The sequence below is a fragment of the Impatiens glandulifera genome, chromosome 6 (assembly GCF_907164915.1).
Source record: "Impatiens glandulifera chromosome 6, dImpGla2.1, whole genome shotgun sequence".
In the NCBI taxonomy this organism is placed as follows: Eukaryota; Viridiplantae; Streptophyta; class Magnoliopsida; order Ericales; family Balsaminaceae; genus Impatiens; species Impatiens glandulifera.
The window spans coordinates 53,048,268-53,061,071 of record NC_061867.1 but is presented as its reverse complement, the minus strand read 5'-3'; the positions used below and the strand labels follow the sequence as shown (position 1 = coordinate 53,061,071).

The 12,804-nt window shown below is 27.1% G+C and overlaps 1 protein-coding gene across 1 annotated transcript; it reads left to right on the top strand.

Moving 5' to 3' along the window:
• The first annotated feature begins 10,064 nt into the window (after positions 1–10,064).
• Positions 10,065–12,062, top strand: LOC124941088 (vegetative cell wall protein gp1-like). Its single transcript, XM_047481353.1, has one exon. It carries the CDS (start codon positions 10,119–10,121, stop codon positions 11,757–11,759), a length of 1,641 nt encoding a protein of 546 aa, XP_047337309.1. The 5' UTR covers positions 10,065–10,118; the 3' UTR covers positions 11,760–12,062.
• The last annotated feature ends 742 nt before the right edge of the window (positions 12,063–12,804 follow it).

Below are 12,804 nucleotides of genomic sequence, written 5' to 3'. Positions count from 1 at the left end.
ATTTATATAAACATAAAGGGCAAAATCGTCTTTTACATTTTATACCACATTTTTATATTAGCCACTAAACACAAAATCATTAAATCTATACAATTTATAACTCTTTTATACTTTCAACTAAATACAAATAACATATATAACTTATACCTCTTAATACCCCTTTACAATTTATACACCTTACAATTAATACCTCTTAATACCCCTTTACAATTTATACCCCTTACAATTAATACCTATATAACTAATATAGTATAACAAACGCTACCTAAAAGTAAAACGAACTCAATCTATGTGACATTCTAACTCATCTAGTAATATAAGAAAAACCTATGCGAAATAAGACAAACGAAAACCTAACTAAAATTTAAGTGAAATAAACAACATCAATTAATAACATAATAAAACAAGTAAACAACCATAATTACATTTAAATTAACCATTTTTAAAGTTTTAAAAATATTTAAAATAATATCTTTCTCATAATAATGTTTCATTATAAGTATGAATTCATATAAATAAGTGAGTTCCAATAAATAAAAATGATATTCCTCTATACTTATTTAATATCATTTCAAAGTCTAGAAAAAGCTCTTGTATACTCTTCATTCAAATGGGATAGTATTTATATTAATATTTTTTTTTTATCACGTTATTTTCTCTCCATTTTCTCCACCATTTTTTTTTCAACAATCATTTCTTTAATAATAATAATATATATATATATATATATTTATATTTATAAAATTTATATACAAACTTCTATAAAATAATATTACAAAATCAAATTTTCATCATACACAAATGGTCTCATTTGCAAATGGCAATAAACTCGCTAACAGAGAAACATTTTGATAGGCTAGCTAGACAAACCGCACTAATTGTCCCTCACTTATCTGAATACCTTTTTTTTTAATATTTATTTTAAATTTTTTAAAGTATTTTAATCTACAAACATATATATTTTTTTAAATCTTATATATTAATTCAATTGACAAAAGAACTCTACTAATAAATCACAATTTAGAGGGCAACTTAAAGACGATATTTTTTTCTTAAAAACTATTCTTTTTTTTTTTTTTTAAATCCAATAGAAACCCAAATAACCAACATCAAACAAGTCCTAAAGGCATTAATTGGATGTATAATTACTAATCCTCTTGAACAGCGTGCGCCGCTGTCAAAGCTGCCCGCAACAGCTCTTTATTTCTTTATTTATTCTTTACAACTTGTTTGATATTGAATTAGAGAGTGATCGGAGAAGGAATTTGCGAAAAGAAACGAGAAAAAAATAACATTTTATTATACCACGGTTAAAAAAAGATAAAAATCTGAAAAGAGAGAAAAAAATCAGATTACGGTCGTTCCTTATTAAATTGGTCATTTCTTATTAAATTCTCTCTCCTAATCAATTTTCATCTAAAATATTTAACAAAAATTAGATCATTTATTTACTTAAATATTCTCTTATATTTATAAACATTAAATCTGATACTAATTAACTTATTTTATTATTTAGTTTTAAATTAATTTATTTAATTATTAAAAAAATACATAATATGATAAAGATTATTTTAAAGTAACCCATGTCAAACAAGCTCTTAGTTGTCATCATTTTACCCAACTGTAAAAAAAAGATTGTTGGTCGGCTTTCACTTTTATGAAATAATTACCTGTTTTAGAAAGCGACCACCTTCTATTTTAGAATCCATATTATATTTTTTTTATTATTATTTTGAATATTTCATATAATATTGAAATAAGTCAAATATCTCTATTATGTCAATGGGATAGTTTTGTGTGTGTTTAGTACTCTAACATAATGTTGAACCAATAAACATAAGGAATAAACTTAAACAATCAAACTTAACAAATATATTTTCTTTCTTATTTTTCTATATCAATACCTTACGACCCAAAGATAGATAGACTAATTTAAATTGAAAACTATCAAATTCGTTGGATATATTTGGATACGAAGAGTGATACAGGAAGAGAATGAAAGAGTAAATAACGTGACATCATTTTATTAAAAAAAAATGTGAGAAGAAATTTTTATAATCAATTATATTAGATAACGTCATTAAAAAACTTTTTTTTTTCATTTTTCATAAATTTATATTAGAGAAAAATATGAAAATGATGATTACTGTTTTAAAGAGGGATAGGTCCTAACTAGGGTAGGGATATGATTATGGGATATAATTTATATATTATAATATATAATTTGATCATTAAATATTCATAATTTGTGGTCCATCCCTTCCCTCAATAAGCTGTATGACAGTGTCATGATATTCAAATAATCCAATAAATTTATAATATGTTAAACAAATTTATATAAAATTTTCAATTTCCTTAAAATTTATTTTGGTGGTGTTTTAGAGTTAATTTTGTTGGATTAATAACCAAATTTATTAAAATTAATTTGAAAAAATGTTGAATAAGAATGGTTTAATGTATATAATTGAATATTTAAAAAAATATATATGAAATAAATTTAATATATCGTATATTTAAACCGATGATTAATAAGTGGTAAAGAATAGACTTGTTACAATACTATACCTCAATAATTAAAAAAAAAACCAAAATAAGTTAGAAATAAAATGAATGAAACTCAACCTCAATGTTTGATCTTCACTTCCAAGCAACCCTAACCATGATCAATAAACATAGACCTTAATACAACTAGTATGTAGCCGTACAAATGATAATCCGTAACATTTACACGAGTAATGATATAAAACCCGTGGAAAAAAAATTACGGTAAAAATATGATAACATTTTTAATTTTATTTTTAACCGTTTTAAGTTTATGGGCGGGTCAACCCATAATTCGACACAAGTATCCATTTATTCTCACATATATTTCCAAATTAACAACTTTCGACCTAACAATCCGAACACTTTAAAAATTAAGCATTATATATATATAGTTACATTAAACTTTTTATTTATTTATTTATCAAAATCCTTAATTCCATCTTTGCCACAATTGAAAATAAAATGTCATTTACAAAATTCAATAACAATGGAGATATGTTCACAATAATTCACAATGCCTTGTTACATATAGAATAAATCTAAATTGAATTTCATCGAAAATTCATTATTTGCCAATACTAATATATCAATGAACCAAACAATTGTATCAAGATCATCCATAACCTTAATTAAGTAAAATAGTTTGATTGCATTTTGTTCTTGTGCATTTCTTTTGAAAAAGACAAATAGATCTTTCTCAACGACATTATTTTGAAAAAAAAAGATAAACTTATTTTCATTGATTCACATTATCACGAGAATAATAGTAGAGTAGGGAAAAACAAAATAATAGAAAGCAAATTATGACAAAAATGGAAAACTATCATTGAACACCAAGAATCTTTCTCAACTATACTTACAAACAAGAAAAACTAAATGAGCATCTTAAAACACTAAAACATCAAAAACAACCATCCAAAATTCAAATATGTACAAAATTAAAGTTCAAAATTGATCTCACATGTCAAAATCTAAAGAATCAATACTATTTTGGTAATTATAAGTTATTTAGATCAAAATAAGGCTCTCAAAATTGAGAGTTTGCGTAGAATTGTTAATCAGTTATAAACTCGTAAAATTTAGAGTTTACATGAAATTGTAAGAGTTTAATTACTAAGCTAATTTTAAGAAATTATATAATTTAATATGAAATAAATTAAAAAATAATAATAATTAAATAACATTATAAAAATTATATTTACAAAATTAATTAATTTAATTAAATAATAACTTTAATTTTTAATTTAATTAATATAAATTTGTTTTTTAAAAGTAAAATCGTATAAAATCATAAAATCGAAATAGTTTATAAACTCGTAAAATCGTAAATTTAAAATCGTAAGAGTTTACCTCTTTAAAAGTTGCTTAAAATCAGACTCGTTAATCATATGTGAAATCGTAAAATCGTAAGATTTTAACAGCCTTGTATCAAATTCATTCTAATAAATTATAATAGTTTAAGTGATAAAAATCTTGTTTAAGAAATTAAATAATTTAAGTTTAATATATCATCTTCTATACTAGCGACAACAAGAGAAGATGTGGATATCCTCATACTCCCTAAAGTATTGGGTTCGAGCCTGTCAGACGACAAGTCCTGCGACAAGTACTTAACTCGCAGGGATTAGTCGAATTCCTTTTTTCTAAATAGAAGTAGAACCCAACGTTCTAACAAAAATAAAATAAAATTTTAATACTTATTAAAACGCATTCTAATAAATGAGAGATATAACGTTAATTTCTAAATTTAATTATTTTAATTAGGAATGAAATGACCTTATTTTAATGTGGATTTGAGATGGCTGGCATCCAAAGGTCGAGTATTTCATTTAGCCCTTAAGAAGGCCATATAAAAAAATATGGGTGAATAATAGTTTACGTGTGCAAATATTTTGTTTGATTTTAATATGGACAAATTAATATTACACATATTATTTGATGATATAATCACAATTCTGTCTTATATATTAGTAGTTAGAAATCTCCGATTAATTTAGTTAATAGTGATAGTTGTTGGATTAATTGCTTCAATTATTAGCGTGTTTTAATTTCTTTGAACTAAATTAATTATTTAATTAATTCTCACATTGTACTATTAACTAATCAGCATTTTGTAAATTGAAAAAATCGAACTAATAATATAGTTTAAAAAAATTGTCACACTAATCATTAAACAACTAATATAACTATTAAAATTTAAAAAATAATTTGGAAAATGTTTGTTTTCGACTGAGATTCAATCCAATACAACCCTTTTTTTATAAATTTTTTCGTTTTCAACTGCCTATCAAAATTTAAAATTTCACAATGAATTAGAATGATCATAAATGATATATAGGATTAAGTTTATTTTTTAAAACAATTAATCAAATAAAATTAACTTAAAAAATTATCAATATAACAATTTTAAATAAAAAGTTTTATTAAACAAAAACCAAAAATTAAGTTGAAAAAAAAAATATAACCATACATATTGGTTTGCTTAATTGAATTAACTATATATATCTAGAGCGGTCACACGGGCCAACCCATGATGGGACGGACCTATCCATTAAAATCTATCGTTTGACGGGTCAACGGCAGACCGGCCCACCATCCCGGCAGGCTGAAAATCCCCAACCCAACCCAACGTGGGTTGCGGGTCAACCCGTGGGTTGTCTCATTACAAATAAAAATCATTAATAATTCTAGAAAATAAGAGTTCTAAAACATGATCAAACAATAATAATACACACCAAACAAGAGTTTTGTTTATCGTTACACATTAATTGACCAAATAATTCAATAAAATAACTAAAATTTGAAAAATTAATGAAATAAAATTTCAGTAAAAACTAGGGTTATGCGACATATGCCTATAAGGCTATAAATCAGATTAGATTTTTTTGCCAACCCAAGTCCGACCCACCTAGGCCTGCGACCCGAACGGGCTGACCTGCGTAGGCCCATTTTTAAATAAGTTGCTAATATTTTAACCAATTCGTCTAAATTGTTTGGCGGGCCAGTCAACCCAACTTGTCTAACCCAAAATTGAGGCTATATAAATATTAATTTGGTATTATATCACACCCCTATATCTACTAATAAGATATTTTTTAAAGAAAAAAAAAAAGTAACTTAGAAGGCTTGTCATATAATAATTAGACCTACATTGCCATCTTCTTCAATGCTTCTTAATTGCCATTCTTTCACTCTCCTTTTTCGGATGCAATATTTTTTGTTACACAATTATGATAAGATTAGGTTAACTCTTTAAATTAAAAAAAGTATAAAAAAAAATAAAGAAAGAAAGAAGTTTGTTCACCTAGTCATATTCTAGCTAAAGTTGTTCAAAGAAATATAATAATTAATATTCAATGGTGGGTTGGTAGATGGTATTAAATATTAAGTATTAATTAAGGTGTTTTGTCAATAAAAGATGACTAATGTTTACACTTTACACGGATAGATAGATAAATAAATAAATAAATAAATAAATAAAGGCTCAAAAGGGAAACTTTCTCAGCCAATATTGGTTGAATAAATGAAGTAATAATTGCTAAATATACCCCCTCTACTTATTTTTAATTGCATGACATCTATCTTCAAACTTATTTATTTTATATATAAGTCTCCATAGTAAACTGATTATATATATTTAATTGGATGAAGTTCATTTGACATCAACAATTAAGATAGTCATATAAGGTTTTCTCCCTAAAAACAACTTTCCAAGAAGTTGAAAAGTCATTTTACTCATTTTTATTTCCACAATTTAATATGTGTTGTTGTTGTGTTTAATTCGATTCGACATCTTGTCTAGTCGGATCTAATTTTCATTTCGAATTATCATAATTTCAATAATATTTTCAGCGGTTAGTAGGTCGTTTGTTGTTTATGCATTCTTATTGTTTTGAGGATAATTTATTAAGTTCATGTCTATCTCCTTCTTAGTAGCAAAAAAATAAATAATGAAATTATCGAATCTTGAATTCTTTTTTATTATCTAATAAAGAGAACTGAAACATATATTTTAATTAAAGACTCTCTTATAGTTATCTCATATTATTTCTACGAGTTTCTTACTTTTTTGACCATCGACGTTGCTTACCAACATTCGATGAAGGACAACTTTCATTGCCGCTCAGAATATTTTATAGAAATATTTTCGATAGCCTTTGATTGGTTTATTGGGTTTGTTTATTTAATCACTCATCATTAATTGATTCTACATTTTTACATTTTGACAAATAATATTATATAAATTTTTAATTTAAATATATAATTAATTTTTTAGATTTAATGATAAGATGGGTTAATAAAGGGATTTTTATATATCAATATTATCCTTTTTTGTAGTAAGTTTCATATTTCAAAAGATTATCAAGAACTTCTAAATTTTGATTTCAACTCAATACCTAACATAAAAATAAGTTTCACATTTTAGTAAGCACTGCATAAGAATGAGTTAGCCTACAAAATAAGATATCAATAATTAAAATCTAATTTTAGATTCTAAAATATTAAATAAAATAAAAAAGTAAAATATTTAAACATGTAGTGTTATTTGATGAACTATTAGCTTCATATTAATTTATATTTTATGTCAAAATAATATAATTTTATACTTTTTATTTTTGATAAGTAGAGATCGAGAGTCAGGCGAGCTAGGCATTCAGCTAAACTCTCACCACTCCGGGTCTTCAAAAAATATAAAATAAAAAAAATTATTTTATATAGAATTGAACCAGTGATATTAAAACATTTAAAGCCTCGAAAAAATTGAAAAATAAAAGAAATCATTTGTCATAAAGTTACTCACTTGTTGTTTTAAAATTTAAATTAAAAGAAATCAAACATAATGATACCAACCAAATAATAATTCTAAACAGATTCTCAATATGCATACATATTTATTTTAATATTAGAAAAAAAATGTTGAAATTTAACAAGTTAAATGTTAATTGAAAACATAAATAAACAAAATTTATCTATTTTAATAGTTTTAATTTGATTTATATCTTAGAATTTATTCATCATCTCCATATTAATATATTTCAAATGCAATCAATACTATCTTAATGTCAAATAAATTTAAATGGTAATATATGTATTTATTGTGGTTGATTTTTTAATGTATTGATTTTGTGGTCAAGATGAAAGCAAGTATGATTGATTTTATGAGATATTTTAATTTGAGATTATATAGTTACAAATTAAACATATGAAAATGACCATTCAAATGAGTTTCATGGTATTATCTTTAGATTGTAAGAACCCAAAATAAAAAGTGGACATTACTATTTTTTTTCTTATTGATTTGTTTTCTAAAATTATTATCAAATTCATTTTGTTTATATAACTTAAAAATAATAATCTTAAATTGCTCCCAATTATAAAAAAAAACATTTTTTTAATTACAAAAATTGCCTTAAATTAATATTGAACAATTGAACATAAACCATCATTATAAAATGACCATATTTGAATTGAATAAGTATTTTTTTTATTTTAATTTGACTAAGAAAAACACTTTTTGAGTTGGGTCTTAAAATTGGGGATTGACTATAAAATATCAATAAAATAAATTTTATGTATGATCTTATTTGTAATTGATTTTTTTTCAAAAATTAAAACAAAATTTATTTGATAAAAGAAAATGGTTGATTATTTTTTGGCATGATAAAAAATATATCCAAAATTTAATATTTTATCTATTTTTCACTTACAAAAATTTCATCTAATTTAATTGCATCTTTTCTATCAAACTTAAATAAAATTTCTTTCACCTTTTCATTTTAATAATTTTCAAAACAAAAAAAATACATAATTTTTAAATATGACTCACTATTTTATCGAAATCAATATCCAAATAAGATATTTATATATAAGAAAAATGTTTTTTTTTTTAATATTAACGTTATCTCGTTCAAAATTTAGTTGACCTATCAATTTATATAATTTTTTTTTTTATCAATTTTCAATTTTAGTTTAGATTAAAATTGTTAAAAAATACACTTTAATTATATATATTAATAAATTTAATAATATTTTAAAGTTTAAATTTAATTACTAATATTTTTTTTTTAAGAATGGGCCAATATTTACAACTCTTTGTATCATATGGGCCACCCATTTTCAATGGGATATAATTTTTAGTTCACTAAAGAAAACGAATCAAAATAATGCAATTTTGAATAAGCAAAGTATGTCCTTCTCACATTTTTAATTTGCGTTATACTTTATATATACTTAATTCAAAAATCTAAATGTCTTCTTATATCTTTTAATTGTCTTTTTTATTTTGTGAATCAATTCCCACACTTATAATTCCCTTCAATCTTTTTAACCCTTTTTCAACGGATACAAAATCAAATATTTATGATGTTATTTATATATATATATATATATTAAGGTTGAATTGAGACTTATTCTTTAAAATCGTACGATTCAGATTTTTTATAGTTAAAATTATATAAAAACGAAATTTTGTGACAACGGTTGAACAACGAAACGAATTTAGAGTTTTATTATCGATTCTATTTTTTGAATAAATCAATTAATTTATTTATTTTTAAAGAAGAAATGAAAGAAAATATTTCTTTATATGGATACATGTCTAATAAATGAAAATAGATCAAATTTCCATTATTGCAATAAATTCAGAATCATTTTATATTTGAGAATTTCAACCTTTTATATTTCTATATTTGTCTTTTAAGAATATTCTAAAAACCAAGTCTACATCTTCATGTGTTATACATATATTTATGTCATTATAGTTAGACTTATATTTTTTTTCTCCTTTCTTTATTAAAATAAATAACTATTAATATTTCAGTTTAATCTTAAACGTAACTATTTCAAAAAGAAGGTAAAGTATTTTATTATTTATATAAATCATTTAATTAAAAATAATGAACGTTCAAGATTAATCCTATACTTTAATAAAAAAAAAAAGTGAAGACAAAGAGCATCAATTCAAAAACACCACCTCTATTGTCAAGCAAAGGCACCATAATATGCACGTTTTGGGCTTCAAACTCACTCAACTTTTTATATATATAATTTTTTTTATAATATTTAAAATAAATAAATTTTAATATTTTAATTGGTAATGAAATAAATCCATATAACTCAACATTAATTAAAGAATAGTTCCATTCATTCATCAATCAACATAATCTATAACGATAAGTTCGACTATTATTGTAAACTCTTTCAAAGGATAATCTCGATGTTTAACCCTAACCAAACATAGCTTAAACGTGATTTAAAAAATGTGTGAATGTCGGTTTTTGTACGAGGTATGACCGGCCATAATCAAATGAACGAACGACTTAAATTACAAAAAAGAAAAGAGAATATTTGTAAGCATTTTCTCTTTATGGGCTATTTGATATAGACCCTCTTCACAATTTTGATACCAATCTTAGTGTTAGTGACTTATAGAGGATCCGAATCTAATTCTTTTCTCTATTTCTCTTCTTTGGAATAAGGATCCATTTCTATAAATTATATAGCCATTCGATTAATTAATCATTCTCATTCATTCCACTTATTGTTTTTATACATTCCATTTGTAACCATTTCCTATGGCAAGCTCACAACCTCCCCGCCCTCGCTTTTGGTTTGCTCCTCTAGCAGCTCGATCTGCTCCACAACCCGACCCGGCACCACCCGTTCCCGACCCGACTCCCGCCCCACCTAGAACACCTTTTATTCGACCCATGTTTTCTTTGGCCACTCCAACTTCCCCACCACCGGCTACTCAAGATACTACTCAGCGTCAACCGTCGCCAAAACTACCACCACCTCAAACAACTCCTATCGTCGTAAACACCACTCCTACTGCACCTACACCGGCACCGACAGCGGCACCGGCACCTGCACCGACACCGACAGCGACACCGGCACCGACACCGACACCGACACAAGCACTGACACCAATTCCAACTCCAAATCCAATTCAAACAACCACCGCTCCAATTCCAACTCCAACTCCAACTCCGGCTCCGGCTCCGGCTCCAACTCCGGCTCCGGCTCCACCAACAACAACACCAATGGCACCTAGAACGCCTTTTCTCCGTCCTTTGTTTGCTCAAGCGCCGGTTCCCATTCCGACGCCTCAAACAACTCAACCTACTCCACCACCACCTTCTAAGGAAATAACTCCACCACGTGTGCAAGTACCATTTCAAACTATTCCTATTCCAACACCCGCAACCGCACCAATTCAACCGACGACTAGTACTCCCCAAGCTCCGGCTCCAAATCCAACCCCTAGAACGCCTTTCCTTCGATCCATGTTCACTCAACCACCACCTCAGCCAACTCCGATTCCAAATTCTCAAGAACTTCAACCATCACTACCTCAAGTTATTCCCGTCGTAACTGCTCCAACACCTCGTCCAACACCCCCAACCATAGCTCCCCTCATCCCACCACCAATTCAGCCTACAATTGTGCGCAGCGCCACATCGCCACCGGCCACAACTCAACCCACAGCTTCACCTGTCCGTATCTTCAGAGCCCCCGCGCCACCACCACCAAAACCAACCTCTCCTCCGCCAGCTCCAAAACCGGTCCTGTCTCCTCCTCAACGCATCATCCCAAAGGATCTTGAACCCATTAAACCCACTCTTACCAAGACAATATCGCCTGTCCCAACAATTGTAACGAGAAACACTTCTTCTCCACCTCCCCCACTAACCCTTCCTCCGCCAGCTCAATACAAACCGACAATTCAATCGTTTCAAGACCGAAACTTGGAGTTTCCACCCGAAGCAGAGCAGAAGAACATCAATGTCAAAGAAATAAACGAGCACACAAAACTCTCACCGCCGTCAAAGCATTCCATTCCTAAAGCCATATTCAAGAATGGAAAACCAACCGAAAAGGGTTATAACTATCAGAAGAAGACATCATCAGAATCCGAGCAAGGACAGGGGATGAGGATAATCACAATTGCAGGGGAAAACAGGGGAGCCGTGATGGAACTGGGCAGCCTGTTTCGAAAGTCTGAAACAACTTCTTCAATAAACGGAGAAGGAAAAACAAAGGCGACAAACTCCCCAATGAGGTCATTTACAAACAGCAATGTTCAGGGAGTGAACAACTCGATCATGTATAACAGTTCTTGCACTCATCATGATCCTGGCGTTCATCTTTCTCTGTTTCGGAAACCTGCTGGCATGGAAACCTCCAAGGATCATAAAAGTTCACCAAATGGTTGATTGTGAAAATATGAGAAAAGAAATAAGGATGAGACTTGTTTGAGATTGGAGTGGCCATGCCAAATCTATCTTCATGAGTCCATTCATCATCATCATTATCTTCATTTTCTTTAATTTGGTTGGATATTCAAGCTACTTGCTATAATGTTCAACCAAAACTTATCTATAAAATGATAATAAATTGAGTGATATTACTAATACATATAACTAGAAATGTTGGATTTCATATATGGAAAAGAAAAGGGTTTACTTAAGGGTTATATATAATCAAATTATTTATGCACGAATTAGATATTACCGGCGTTTATAATTGCTGCTAGAATAAGCGCCACAAAAACGTCGATAGAATATATCAGACTTAATTACCGGCGCTTATATAGCGCTAATGTTCTGTTATAGTGACGCTTGATTCTGTTATAACTGACGTTAAGTTGGTTTTAAGCTATTTTAAAATAATGATAAATATTATTTTAATTTAAAAATCTGAAATATTATAATTAAATAAAACTAATTAATTTTAATCAAGTTTATTTAAAAAATAATAATTATCAACACTTACACCTGTTTTTATTTAGCAACTAGCTAGGAAACATAAATCAAAACTTATGGTCTGTTAGTAATCTAGTTAATTACTCTGTTAGAAGTTTATATTTAAAATTTCTACATTATTTTTATCTTTCTAACTTGATTTATTTTATAAATAAAAATATAATATTAAGTAATAACTATATTTAATAATCTCAATCCCACCTACAAACTCAACTCTATTATAGATTTTAGCACTTCAATCCACCTGCAAACTCAATTACATTTTGAGTTTTTCTGCAAAATTTCTCTCTTCTACACCCAAATTTGCAGGGACACTAAGGACACTATTCACATACTCAAAAAGTTTTTAAAACTTTCATTTCAGTCATTTTAATTTGTTTTTAATTAATTTATATAACTTATTTATATTTTAATTTGTTTACATATTTTATTTATTTATTTTAGTTTGTTTTTAATTAATTTATATAACTTATTTATATTTTAATTTGTTTATATA

Coding starts and splice junctions, on each gene's coding strand:
- LOC124941088 (XM_047481353.1), top strand. CDS start 10,119: ATGGCAAGCTCACAACCTCCCCGCCCTCGCTTTTGGTTTGCTCCTCTA.